General features: G+C 49.7%; 2 protein-coding genes across 3 annotated transcripts in view; one reads left to right on the top strand and one right to left on the bottom strand.

Moving 5' to 3' along the window:
* The first annotated feature begins 1,514 nt into the window (after positions 1-1,514).
* On the top strand, positions 1,515-8,154 carry PIK3IP1 (phosphoinositide-3-kinase interacting protein 1). Its single transcript, XM_059484923.1, has 6 exons — positions 1,515-1,730; positions 1,891-2,007; positions 2,084-2,203; positions 4,166-4,351; positions 4,487-4,565; positions 6,544-8,154. The coding sequence occupies exons 1-6, from the start codon at positions 1,649-1,651 to the stop codon at positions 6,749-6,751; spliced, it is 792 nt and encodes a 263-aa protein (XP_059340906.1). The 5' UTR covers positions 1,515-1,648; the 3' UTR covers positions 6,752-8,154.
* A 774-nt stretch (positions 8,155-8,928) lies between these two features.
* The window catches only part of LIMK2 (LIM domain kinase 2), a 30,558-nt gene continuing 25,715 nt past the window's right edge, over positions 8,929-13,771 (bottom strand). For both annotated transcript variants that reach the window (XM_059484921.1, XM_059484922.1), the window contains 3 exons: positions 13,360-13,415; positions 11,476-11,633; positions 8,929-10,926 (listed from right to left, as the gene is read on the bottom strand). In XM_059484921.1, coding sequence (XP_059340904.1) covers positions 10,770-10,926; positions 11,476-11,633; positions 13,360-13,415 — 371 coding nt within the window. In that variant the 3' untranslated portion in view covers positions 8,929-10,769. The remainder of the gene's footprint in view (positions 10,927-11,475; positions 11,634-13,359; positions 13,416-13,771) is intronic.

Here is a 13,771-nt window from a genome sequence, read left to right as displayed (position 1 = left end):
AGTTGGTTTTTGGTTTCCTGTTTTGATTTTTTTTTGCACCCATATTTTTTTTAAATCTGACATTACTAAACTAAATTTTCTGTAGTGGCAAATCATATTGTTAAAGCTTGAGTCACACAAATGTGTGCTAAGACCTGTGGTTTCATACTTGGTGGTAGTGCTGCTTAATTGACCTGTTTCCTCATTATCCATCTATCATGCTGGTACATCTCTGGTTTTGTGCTCCATTGTGGACTGGATGCAGCAGGTGACCTGGCTGTAAAGGGCTTAAAACATTCATGACCTGGTGAAAAAGGGGCAAAAGTTGGGTTGGATCAGAACCTTGGGCAGGTTTGTTACACAATAACCTGTAGCAGCCTGACAGAGAGCACTGCCAGGATGGAAACATCTGGGAGCACAAGGGAAAGACCACTGCTGCAGGCAGCACTGCCTTGAAAAGTGATTTATCCAACACTGGAGCAGCTTCCTGGCATAGAAGTACTTCTTATGTGTTCAGTGATTTCCATGTGATTTCAAAGAACTTTAAAAGAAGGGAACTTCCCTGTCCTGTTCTAAGAAGGAAGGTTTGATTGTACCTCATGTAACAAAAAGGAAGGGAAAGTGCAAAGAAGCGAGGCAGGCAGGTTGGCCAAGGTCAGGAAGAACTCTGTGGGAAAGCCAGAAATAGCACCTTGTGCTGCAGGCCTGTGCCTTGGCTACAAACCCATCAGTTGGCCCAGGCTGCCTCTGCAAGCTCATTGTTGAACAGGACCAGCTATTCAGTGGCTTTTTTTTTCACTGGTGTAAAACAGAAACAGTGCTGAGGACTCCAGATGCCGTGTACAGGCAGTGGGGCTGCACTGGCTGAGTCCCTTGGCATGTTCAGAAACAGAAGTATTTATCGTGAGCCGTGTGAAATGTCTGCAGAGAGACTTTATCACAGTGGCTGCATGCCTGCAGTAGAACGACTCTAAACCATCTTCATGCTGTTTAGCTTGGTTTTTCCTATAAGCAGGCACAGCTTTTAGAGTAAGCCCATGGAGTCAATGAAAAGTAATGGATTGGCAGAGGCGAGGATGTAAAAAGCCCTTGAAGGTGGAGTTGCACAGCCTCCGTAGCAGTGTGTAGCCCCTACAACGTATCTTTACAGCTAAGGGAACCCAAAGGGAGAATAAGGGCAGCAGGATTTAGTCCTTCATGATAATTCTCTAGGGGAGAGAACAGTTTTGGGTCTCCGAAGATAAACCCTTTTCCTGCCACAGGCAGTTGTTCAAGCGTAGTTCCGTGTGGAAAAGTCTCCTCTTCTGGTCTAAGACTTTTCCTGCGACTGTAGGAGACAAGCCCAGAGACGCGGAGTTCCCCTCGAGCCAAACAGCCCCACGGCACCGCGCACCCATCGGGGCGAGGGACCCTGTGCGGCAGCAGCTTCGCTCTGCCCCGAGCCCTGCCCCGAGCCCGAGCCCTGCCCCGCGGCAGCCGCCCCTTCCCCTGCTGGGGGCGGGCGGCGGCAGCGGCAGCGTTAGGACCCGGCGGCGGCTGCGGGGCGGGGGGGGAAGCGCAGCCCGGCGGTTGTTTACGGGGAGGGAGCGCCGGGGCAGGTCTCGCCGAGCCGAGCCGAGCCGAGCTGCGCGGCCGGGCTGCCGGCGGCTCCTCGCCCTCCGCGCCGAGGATGCTGCCCGGGGGTCCGCGGTGGGCGCTGCTGCTGCTGCTGGGCTCGCTGCTGCTGCTGGGGGCCGCCCGCGGCGCCGAGGGTGAGTGAGTGAGTGAGTGGCGGCCCGGCTTTGTGGGGGACAAAGGCCGCTCTGGGGAGGGGGAACACCCCTGTGGGGAAAGCGGGGGCCGTGCTGGGAGCTGCCCGGAGCGGCGGGGGCTGTTCGGGCAGCCCGCAAGGCTCGGCTCGTCTCTCCGCAGAATGCGTCCGCGGTAACGGCGAGTCCTACCGCGGCAGCCGGCGAGTGGCCTCCGGCGGCGCCCCGTGCCTCAACTGGCGGATGGTGCGGAACGGTACCGGCGCCGCGCTCCCGGCAGGTGGGTCCGGGGCCGGGAGGGGCTCTCGGGGGAGCGGGGGGTGCCGCGGCCGCGCTGACGGCCCGCTGCTCCCTAGCACTCGATGAGGACCACAACAGCTGCAGGAACCCGGACGGCGACGCCGCGCCCTGGTGCTACATCCAAGGCGCTACCGGGATCCCCGAGCGGCGATCCTGCGACATCGCCCAGTGCTCAGGTAAGAGCGGCCGCCGCCGGTCCCTGTCTCTTCCTGCCCTCCTTGGCCTGCCCCTACCGCCGGGGCTCGGTTTGTCACCAGGGTGGGGTCCCCCGGCGCACAAACAACCCCGGGCTACGCCAGCACCTCCCTCGGAAACACCGCGTACCCAGAGCTCCCTCCAGCCCCCGCCTGTGCGCATCTGCCTCCCAGCTATGCCGTGCTCCGCCCCTCCGGCTTTGCCATTAGTGCCAGAAAAGGCCTGTGAGAAGCCCCCACTCCCCATAATTCGCTTATCACTGTCGCGCTCTCCAGCTGTGTTGCAAAAGGCTGAGGTCTGGACACCCAGGAGCTGCCGAGGTGCGGGTAGACTGCTGCTGTGGGGCATGTTATGGCTGACTAAAGAAGCTTCCTGCTGTTAAAGAATTGCCAGTGGGAATTTGAGTACAGGGTGCACGGCAAGAATGTGGAAAAAATGAGAACTAGAAAGGAGGACAGTAAGAAATGGAAACACTGGATTCCTCCTGGATAGTCACAGTGAGAAACAGTTTGCCAAAAGAACTGTAGCTGAAGCCTGTTTTGGGGAGAGGAGGTGTCAGTGTTGACTGACATCAGAGCAACCACTGGGGGTTTTTTGAACTGTTTACTACTTTCTGAGCCCTGCAAGATTTACTCGCACCACTGTCCCTTGAGACTGCTATCCTTGCATGTAAATACTTTTCCCACGCACATACACTCTCCCCTTTTTTTCACTTTGCTCTTTTTTTGCCTGCTTTTCCCTAAAGGTGAAGCAAAAAAAATGTTCTGCTGCCAAGATCCTTCCTCAAAACACTCTTGCAGCTTTAGGATCAGAAGAGTTACCTGACCTTTCAGCCATTTGCAGGTTTAATAGGTTTCATATTTTTGTGTCTCAGAGCAGGCACCATTTAATGGTTCAACAGTTCACTTTAGTTCAATTGCCCTGGCTGACCCTACTTGAAGTTACTGTGCAGGACCCCTGATTTCCTGTCTCTGACTCTCTTCTGTACTTCCATTTCACATTGCACTGAGGACTCAAAATGGCTGCAGATAGAAAATCCACAGGGAGTTATTGCCTGCTGTGGGGGGAGATGCAGGTGGAATGATTTTTCAGGTGTGGATGCATACTGTGAATAGCATTTCCAAAAGGAAGGGGGATTGTGTAGAAAAGGTAGTAGATACCTACTTTACACTGTCACAGCTTTTACAGTGCTGCAGCTTCCAGTTCAACTATGTCATGAAATAAGGAGCTACCTTGAAAATCTTTCAATGCTGTTGATGAAAAAGAGCATTGATAAAAAACAGGGCTGGGAAGGAACCTGTATCCTTGGGTGCCATTTCTGGGCCTTGACTGAGGAAGGAATTGTCCTTAGTGGCTGTGCTGCCTGCTCTGACTTAGCCTGTCCAGTGGTGTCCCAGACTATCAGTTTGGTACACACTGCAAGGAGGGACCAGGGAAAAATATCTCCAGGTTGTTTTCACACCAGCTGGAGTCTCCTGTCAGACTTTCCTGTGTCAGGAAGATTGAGGCAGAAGAGGGATAAAAAGGCTCCTGGGAGATTTGGGATGGAGATTCTCATAATCTTGTTCAGCATGATTGAAGCTGCAGCCTGTATATCGATCTATACACTAAATGAAGTCATTGTGCATCCTCTGGACTTATGCCCTGAACCTGGGTTTCAATCTGCTCTCTGACTTCTTTCATCTGTGGTGGTGCCTTGGACTCTTAGTTAAATAGGTTCACGTCAGAGGGAAGTGGGGGGAAGAACAGATTTCTTGTCTACTTTGGTAGGATTTCTGGCAACAACTTAAGGGGGAACAAGTGTTTTTCAGTGTGCTTTGAACGCAGTTCAGTGATGCCAGTTTAGAGCTGTCCCACTCTCAAGACACATGTTGTTTTGAAGTAGTCATAAGTGCTTGGTATGTTGTATATATATTTTTTTTATTTTTTTCTCCTCTCAACAGATGCTGCAGCTAGCACAACCCCAGTCCCCACAGCAGAAGTTGGTGCTTCCCAGGAGGAGGAGCAGGTGTTTGAACCAGCTGATACTTTGCCCTCCCGGAGCGAGGCAGCCGCGGTGCAGCCCGTCATTGGCATCAGTCAGAGAGTGCAGATGAACTCCAGAGAAAAGAAGGACTTAGGGACACTAGGTACAAACCCAGGATCATTTGATGGATCCATTCCTGTAATTGTGGCAGGACAGACCTGTTTTGAGGCTCTGAAAGCAGCATTATAGCTGGATCTGCCACCTCTTAATTTTGGCTCTTATTTTTCTCTTTTCACAGGTTATGTGCTGGGGCTGATCATGATGGTGATAATCATTGCGATTGGGGCTGGCATTGTTGTGGGGTACATCTATAAGAGGTGAGTGGCTGTTCTTTGTTCAAAAGCTGGTGTATATAGAGCAGGAATGTCTGAGCACCTGCACACCCAACCAAATGGGACAGAAGCATGTTTGATTATGGCACATTAAGCAAGTTTGTTTGTTACACTGAGGAAAGAACTACTGAAGAGTTAACTCTGTTCTTCTCCATTCCCCCATTATTGTGATGTTCTATCTCACTTGAAGTTTCAAATTGCCCTCTTTAATGTTTGAGGTTTTGTGTATGCATGTGCACCTTGATGTGGCTTTTTCAGATGTACTCGCTAGCAGGATTTTATCAGAACTGGAAAGAGAGATCCCAGGTGCCCTCACAGGAAGTTTGTTTTGCTCAGAAAAAGAACAATTCTTCTAGCAGGCCACCTGTTCCCCTGATTTCTCTAGTCTATCTTTAGAAGAAAAACAATGAGCAGGTTTTTTTTGCTACTTATGCATTGTATCCTATGAAGCTGACTGTCAGGTAGCACTTTTTTTTTGGTCCAAGTTCATTTTAGCGAAGTTCCTGTATACTTTAAGGTCAGTTTTGATTTTGACTTCAGTTACTTTTTTTTCAGTCACTTCACTGTGTGGGACCGAAATGTTTCTGTAGCTCAGCAGTGTTTGAGGGTAGTGGCAGTAGCAAGCTTAGTTGTAAGAGGGCAGGATTAACAAATAGCATTGATTGTCACTGCAACAAGCAAAGGCCCAGGCTCCCTCCTCTGGGAGGGTTTGTTCTATGTTTTGGCTGTTTGACAACAGTCTGACACAACCAAGCAGAAGGAGCCCTTTCCCAAGCTGGGACATGTCCTTATGTAAGTGTTTATAATAAATGCTGACAGAAAAAAAGCAGAGGGAGGAGTGTTACATAAGGGGCAAAACACAGAGTGCCGCTTGTCGAGGAATCTGATTTGAGGTGTCACTTCAGAGAATGCTGTCTTGTGTGCTGGCAGGAATGGCAGCCACTGCTGCACGTTTGTAGGCAGCTTTGAAAAGCAGCCAGAATGCCAACAGGAAACCCCAGCAGCTCTGCCTGCCTGTGATCACGAGCCTCAGGAGGAGCGAGTGGTGCCTGTCCCACCTCTCTCCTGTCCTCAGTGGGAGGAAGCAATAGACCAGTGCTGGGCTTTGGCCAAAGGCAGCTTTGCTTCTCCAGTCACAGAGAGCTCACAGCAAGGATCTTCTGCAGGTTTACTGTCTCCTTCCTTGCCTTGATCTCAGAATTGCATGTGCAAGCTGGAAGGTTTGGGTAGTAGGTGTGGTGAGAAACCTTTAATGTGTTTAGTAGTTTTTGGTATACATAGCTCTTCTGGAGACAACATGCTATTAATGCCAAATCCATTTTTAAAGCAAGGCAGGTCTTCCACGGCACAAATTACAGAGGTGTTCCTTCACTTAGCAACAGGCTGGAGACTGAGGTAGGTTTGAGGAGCTGGTTGTGGCATTAAGCTGTTATAGCTGCAGTGGCAGAAGGCAGGGCTGGCTCTGAAGTCAGCTTTAATACTTTCTGGACAGCTTAATTTGCTGCAGCAAAAGGCAGAAGCTGTCATCACCTCCAGTATTTGTTCCAGATGAAGCAGGTTACAGAAGCCCTTTTCCACAGCAGTGGCCTCTGCACTGTCTCACTCCTCCCCTGGGCCTGCACCAGGCAGTGCTGTGGGACTGGAAAGGATAAGGAAACATATGGCAGCTCTGTGGTTTGAAGGAGGGGCTTGGCTGTACAGTCATTTATCAGCAGCAGTGTCAGTGAATAAGCCAGTTTGAGGGAGGGACAGACTTCACTTGGCTGCTTGTTTTTCAGAGATGCTCAGCTGTGGTCCTCTGCTTACAGTAGGGAATATTTCTGGCCCTTTGTATGCAGCTGAAACCACTTAAATCTTAAAGAACACAGTCCCTTCTTCTCTACTCCATCAGCTCTACTGAGACTCTCCCTCCAAGCAGCAGCACGCACCCCACGTGTGTATTTTGGTTTTTGTTGTAATGCAGGGGGAAGGACCTGAAGGAGAAGCACGAGCAGAAGGTTTATGAGCGGGAGATGCAGCGCATCACGCTGCCCCTGTCGGCGTTCAGCAACCCCGCGTGCGAGCTGGTGGATGAGAACACCATCGTGGTGCAGCCCAGCCAGACGCCCGTGGAGGACCCCCGGGATGGCAGCGGCCCCCTCATGGGCCAGGCAGGGACTCCTGGGGCCTGAGCAGCTCAGGCAGGAGCGCTACAGGCCGAGCAAAGCCTCCAGCTTCCCACTGTGAGTGCAGGGGGTGCGTGTGTTCATTTCTGTTTTGTTTTCTTTTTGATGAACGCCGGACGAAGGTGATGCAGAGGAACAGAGCAATGGGCAATTCATCATCTGCTTGAGGGGCACCGTTCAGTGCATGACCAGCTGGGGACTGGTGTGGTGGACCCTGCTGCTTCTTCCCACCTGTCTCCATGGTGTGCCAAGGAGCTGGGGGGGATGATGGGCCAGGCTTAACTGGCCACAGATCCTGTAGCCTGGAGTGTGGTCGTGGCTTCCTCTTTCTACATTCTTTTCCTATTTAATGGTGTGCACTGTTACTTAAGTTTCAGCCTGGAACCTCAGGAGAGAACAGTACTGCAGGGACTAAGGGGAGCTTCATGTCAGATTTAGTTAGATAATTACACCGATTATAGTTCCTGCCTTTTTGCTTTAGTGGCTGACAGCTGGAATCACTGTCCAGAATCCTGCTACTGGATCAGGTTTTTTTCCAAGGAAGAGCTTGTTTAAGGGATGTCTTTGCCCAGAAGCAGAATGTTTAGACCCAGTGCTCTCCTCAAGCTCTTGACAAATCCAGGTCTTCCAGGGCTGAGGCCACTTCTCCATTCCCCTGTGGTGCTACATGCACAGCCACAGTTGTAGGTGTCCAGGGGGTCTGTCTGTGCCTCCTGCTCACTTACACAGATCATTAAAGCAAGGGTGAGTGGTAGATAGTTGTGAAGAAAACAAACTGCCCTTCAGTTACTTACAGCAGGTTAAACACTGAGGATAGAGAACATCCTCTTTTGAACTCCCTAGGCTTCCTACAGAGCCAGTGCTGGACAGAGTGGCCAAGCTGTGGAGGTCACCCTGATCACAGAGCAGCAGCTCTGGCTCTAAGGGCAGAACAGGACAGCTGTTTTGTAAGATACTGAAGTTCTGGTGTGGCTCCTGGTCCAGCCTCTGTCACACACTCAGCTTGTGCAGCAAGACTACTTACTTACAGAGCCTGGTCCTATTAGAGAGGTTTTGTAACAACTTTTATTAGCATTTCAGGGGTTTTGGAAGGGATGGTTGCTGCAGTGTCTCCCTCATGGCACCAAGGCAAGGCCAGTTCAGGGAAACATCTGTCCCCGCTTCAGGGGATTCAAGCCATTCAAGTAAGTTTTCCAGCCATCTGCTTTAGAGCTGTGGGCCTAACAGGGAGCAGCACTTGGCAGCAGGGGTTTTAGTGTTAATGTTTGATTCAGAAAAGGGAAATATTTTATTTTTAAATGCCTTTGAATACCATTTCTTTGTAAAATGTTTTAAATACCTCATTATGAGAAGGTGCAGACTGTGCTACCTTATATTAAAGCTTAAAAGAAGAATGCTCTGTAGACCTATGTGGACTGTGGCTCATCTGTGCATTCCTCCTGCCAGAGCAGCATCCTTTGCAGTGTTTCAAACTTTGAACTGAGGAGAAGGGAAGATGCCACTTCAGTTTGCCAGGCCCAAAAGTAAATCCCTACAAGCAGTGCCTGCATGCAGCAGCACTGACAAGGGACATGAAGCTTGTCTCCCTGCTCCAGCAGCTCCTCTTGGACTGGGACACTGTTCCTGAAAAGCAGCTGTGGGTGACTCAGCAGGCTGGCCCATGGGAACAGACTGTTGCTTACAGCCCCTTCCTGCACTGACCTGGCTCAGTTCTGCTCAGCAGCAGCTCCATCCCTTGAGAAGTGCAATGGAGATGGAGCACAGCAGGTTATAGAGGGACTAACAGAGCCAGCATTTTTGTTCAGTTGTTGTCTAAACAAAAGTCCCCTGAACTACATATTTCAGAATAAGATGTTTCCAAGAACAGGTTGCATTTTTATCCCTGGATTAGAAAAGGAAAATGGAGAGGCTCCTTGATCTGCTGACTCCTGTCCACCCTTGAAACCAACCAAGGACTGAACAGAACTTGTTCCCTTTCCCTCACTCCAGGTAAATAGTCCTACAGAGCACTGCACTGTGATTCTGCAGTTCTGGAATGTGGCACAGTCCACAGGCTCAGAAAATACTGTTCTAGATGGTACCTCATCTGGGCAGCTTTGGTGTTGCCATTTTGTGACTACAATAGAAACCCGAGAAAGTGACGGCTTCCGGCTTTATTGAACACAGAGACCACAAAATCAGCATACAGTTACTGCTCTTTAATTTAGTTAGAACGTGGAGCTGTGCAAATCACAGTTCATAAACCCCACCCACACATCACCCAGGACTCTCCCTTCAGGGGTCCCCTCACAAACCAGCCTGGGAGGGGGAATGAAAGGGCAAATCCTATTAACAATCCTGGATCCACTGGACCCAGTTTAGAGAGGCTTCTGCCTGACTCTCAGCACAGGGAGGCCCTAGTGTTTCTAAAACACCACTACACAGACTAAAAACACCCCCCTTGCATACCTGATGTCAGGTGATGGCTGGTCCCATGTTATTGTACATAATACTTTAAACTCATGGGTAGGGGAGGAAACCAAAGTAACAGCAAAGACTAACACCCATTCCCCACCATTCAATGCTGAAGGGAGGAGGAGGGGAAAAGGAGCACACTAAAATCCAGTTAAACCATGATGTTTGTGAGACTTAGAGCAGAACTTGATTCAGCTTTTTGTTCAGTTCTGCCAACCACGTGAGCTACTGCAGCAGTAGCTTCCTTCTCCCACCAAGGGAGGAAGAAGAGAAGTACTGGAAGAAAATACAGCCCTACCCACCTCCCAATGACTCCAAGCCCTTTTCCCCCCACCCCAGAGCAGGGAATGACCCTGAGGAAAATTTCTGTTTGGAGAATCAGCTCAGGTGCTGCAGCAGCAGCTGCACGAAGGACCTTCAAAGGAGCAACTTGGACAATCTGCAGGAAAGGATGAGGTAGTGGCAACTGAATTATTAGTTCTCCAGCTGCCACTCCAGGGAGGATGGGACATTCTCCAGCACTTTTCTATTCATGACAAGTCCATCCTTTAATTAACCTTGGGCAAGTCCCCTTTTGCCATTGTCCATGCCCAAGGTCTGAGCCACTTCAAACATTTGGCTTTCTGACAAGCACCTTCTGCCACCATTCCTGTCACCTCACATCCACAGGCCAAGAGCTCAAGCACTCAGGAATGTCCACACCCAGTGCCTAGTGCAGAACTACACATTCAGGTTCAGATACTTTCACCTAGGTTAAGGTTTTGGGCAGGCAAACTCACTGCAGGCGCAGGGTCTGAAAATGCTCCAGTGGCTCATTTGCTGCCTGCCTCATCTGCCATCAGGAGGGGCAAGCAGAGCTCAGTCTTAGTGTTTCTAGGCAGTCTTAGTGTTTCTAGGCAGGCTTTTGGAGGTATTCAGAGACACAGAAGGAATAAAAGCCCACAAAACCAAAACAAGAATTCAGATGTGCTTCCCCAGAGACGTGGTATTCAGGAGAGCTGCCCAATTCCTGGGGCTTTTTACTCCTTCCTCTGATGCATGTCAGAGGCCAAAATCTCAGTGGGTTGTTCTGGGAAACACATGCAAATACATACATGTGCTGTCCTGGTGAGACATGTTGCTGGATGTTCAATTTCCCCAGCTTTCTGGGCAGGGCAGTCAGTGGGAGAAGCTGTTCCAGAAGTTGGTCCTTACCCAGGAGAGTCTCCTATAGCAATTCCCTCCCTGGCACACAGGCCAGGGTGGCTTCACAGCTTGCAGCCAAGTTCTAAGGCACCACAGTAAAGAAGCCTGAAAAGGCCAGAGAAATATTTCTCAAGCCAGAAAAATAGTGTTCAGCGGCTTTCCTAGGTGCAGCTGGCAGGAAACAATCCTTTTTGCTTCTGAAACGTGCCAGGAATCCACAGTGAATCAGGATATCCAGGAGGAGAGAAGCTGGGTGGGGAGAGAGAGGCAGTGCAGCAGATGCACAGTGTGGTGCCCCGTTAATGCCCTGGAAGTGGCTGAAGTGCATCTCCCTCCCTGCTGCTCAGCCCAGCTCCAGTGAAGTGGTGCAGGCAGCAGGAGCAGCCTAGGTTGTGTTTTCAGGTAGCTTGTCACGGGTCAGTCCATACTGCACACTCACATTGTGGTCCAGCTCCTCCAGCTCAGATGGAAGGGGGATGGCAAGTTCTCCCAGGTACAGAGAGAGAGCTTCAAAGGAATCTTCCAGCTTGGAAAAAGGGGGCCTAGAAGCAGCAGTGAGAAAACATGAGTAGGAAAGAGGAAGCAGAACAGCATCTGGAAAGGCTGAACTAGCTGTCCATCCAGGTCCCTGTACCATGTACAGAGTGATGAACAGGGCCACGATTTCCTCCCCATTCAGCTTCCAAGACTGCAAAGCCCTCATCTGTCTGGGCTACCCATTTTTATAGCCAGTCAGTGACCAGGGATGTCTGGCTCTTTGGAACCTACAGCAACACTGTTCTGAAGCTACAAATTTCATAACTGAAATCAAATGAAGTATCTACCTTACTGTCAAAGTCTGCCCCTGCTCTTTGTAGCTGAGAAATCCTGAACAATCATTCCTTCTTAATCTGTCTTGGAATTGTTTCAGACATCTCCACCATACAGCAGTGTCTCTCCCAAACTGTGGACTCTGAAGCCTCTCACTCATGGAAGCCTTTGAGCATTCCCATAGATGGCTGGAGCTGCCCTCTGTGCAGAGCAGTCCTTGCACTATGGGAACACAGACACATCCTGCAGCTTCCAAAGAGTCCTTCAGACCCCAAACCTACCTGCTCTCTGGTTCCAGTCTGCAGCAAATAGCAGCCAGAGGGAAAAAGGCTGGAGGACAATCAGCAGGAACAAACTTCTCCCAGAACAGCTTGACATTAAGGCCAAAATCCAGTGTGCGTGGGAGACAGTCTGGGTCAGCATAAACCTGGCCTATGATCTAGAGAAAGTGAGAGAAGCACTTAGGTACTGCAATAGATCAGGCAGGGGCTCCTTCAAAGTATTATGGTGGAAATGAAACAACAGAAAACTGTTCTTCCTTCCAATGGAGCCATGAGCTCGTGGCACTGTGTACAGACAAACTTCACTGGAAACTTTTTCAAGACCTGGAGAGGTGTCCACAGCTGTGAAAGAAGTCCCAGATGCCTTCTCCTCCTGCCCAGGGTCTCTGCCAGAAGACACAGCATGATGTGCCCCTCTCAGGGAGCTGTACAGTGTCTTGCAGCTGGGGATGATGCAGCCCCTCCTGATTGCAGGCAATCAAGGCAACCTGCACCACCATAACCATCTTACCATGCCAACAGCAAAGCCCCTCAGTACAGAGCCTGTCCTGAACAATGCTGGGAAGTCAACAGCAGCTCCAATTCTGAATTGTTCTGCCAGTGACAGAGTCAGCCCCCACCACAGCCAGAGGGCTGGGACAGACAAGACAGACAAACAACAATAACTGACAGCCAGGAGGCTGCAGGAAAAGGAGAGCCAGTAAAGAGCTGGGTGGACAGGGAGCCCTGCCCCAGCATTGCCCCAGTGCTCACCACCTCCAGCACAAGTGTAGAGGGAAGGAGCCCACAGCAGAGAGCTGTGGGGCCATCTGGACTCAGAAGGTCAACAGAAACTTTCACGTGGACAGAGTGTTAAGTTTAAAGCCTCACTGCGTATCATAGAAGGGCTGTTATTTATAACCACCCAGGCTTTTCTATGCCAGTAACTCAGCACGACAGCTACATCCTGGAACTAGACAGAAACACCCATTATGTATTTTGGCAGGTTTATGTCCCTATCTGTTTGAGTGTTTAATTTTAGGGGATTTTTTTAGCATAATTTTGGCGACAAGGAGAATGTTCATATGCTACTACCCTTTTATTTGTCTTTTTTTCTTGATGAAACAATTGTTTTAATCCCACATACGGATTTTTCAAGTTCCTAAGTCTGTAACTCACAGCCACAACATTCTCTGAGAGGAGGGCCCAGTGTAAACAGAGCTCCAGATGAGGCCACAAAGATTTATGCACAGACATTTTCTTTGTCTCCTTCACCCAAACACTGAAAATGAAACTGTGCTGGCATCCCCTGGTGTTCCTGCAACTGCTGTGTTACACATAACACCCTGCCTTTCATCTGTATTTCCACATTTTTAAACTGAAAATACCTTGCAGCTTTCAAGTGCTGCTTTTTGTTCTGCAGATAGAAAAGCCTGATATAGCAGTCAGACTCTGCATTGGCTCAGAAATAAACTAAGCCAACAGACTTCAGGGTGCAAGCTTCATTAATCGACCTGCAAAGAGGTTTTTGTTTCCACTTCTTTGAAGTGAAGTGCCATCCCCAGTGGAAGCCCTGAATTTGCTGAGATTATGCAGCTGATTGTTTTTCTAATGAGGCAGAAAAAGAAAAAAAGCATCACAGTTCTAGGGAATACATTACTTTCAAACAGATAGCAGGCTCAGTCAGAACTTGATGACTTTTTTACAGCTTCTCTCAGTCCAGGAAGAAACTGGGACCAGCAAACTACAAGACAGTTATCTTCCTTGAGGAAACAGAGCCTTGTTCTCCCAGTCTAATTCACCAATAATGTGCTGTTAGGTCACAGGCTGCACACTCAGATGCAGAGATCTGGGTGTACACAGAGATGGGTACATTAAAGATGCCATTTAATGTCCTTGTCTTACCTCGCAGAGAACAATCCCAAATGAAAAAATGTCCACCATCTCATCGTAGCTCTGTCCTGTGGGAAACATGAGACATTCAGCTCTGTAAAGAGAAGTCACCCAGCCAGCTATTTCAGGAGCTGCCAGTACCAAGCTTAACTAAGGCTTTTCTCTGGAGAGCCCTAAAACAGGATTCAAAGCCAGGCTTAAACCTGAGCAGGGCTGGTCACCCCAAGATCTGTATATACCAGCTGCATTACACTGCCATTACAGATGTTAACCCTGCTTCTCTCTTGTACTGGGGAATTACAGGACAACACTCTATCAGATCTGAGCAAAGGCTAAGAATAACTATGGAAAGCTCCTGCCCATTTTCATTGATTGCTGTTCTTGTGGATCTCTACAGAGCATGGAGCCAGTGCTCAGCTTCCCC

Source organism: Ammospiza nelsoni, chromosome 18 (assembly GCF_027579445.1).
Source record: "Ammospiza nelsoni isolate bAmmNel1 chromosome 18, bAmmNel1.pri, whole genome shotgun sequence".
Lineage (NCBI taxonomy): Eukaryota > Metazoa > Chordata > Aves > Passeriformes > Passerellidae > Ammospiza > Ammospiza nelsoni.
Note: the sequence above shows the minus strand (reverse complement) of the source record. Positions and strands in the feature narration are given on the sequence as shown.

Excerpts from the sequence above, each read along its gene's own strand:
- PIK3IP1 (XM_059484923.1), top strand. The coding sequence starts at position 1,649 with ATGCTGCCCGGGGGTCCGCGGTGGGCGCTGCTGCTGCTGCTGGGCTCG. Across the intron at positions 1,731-1,890 it reads GGCCGCCCGCGGCGCCGAGG|AATGCGTCCGCGGTAACGGC; the intron begins GTGAGTGAGTGA and ends GTCTCTCCGCAG. Across the intron at positions 4,566-6,543 it reads GTGGGGTACATCTATAAGAG|GGGGAAGGACCTGAAGGAGA; the intron begins GTGAGTGGCTGT and ends GTTGTAATGCAG.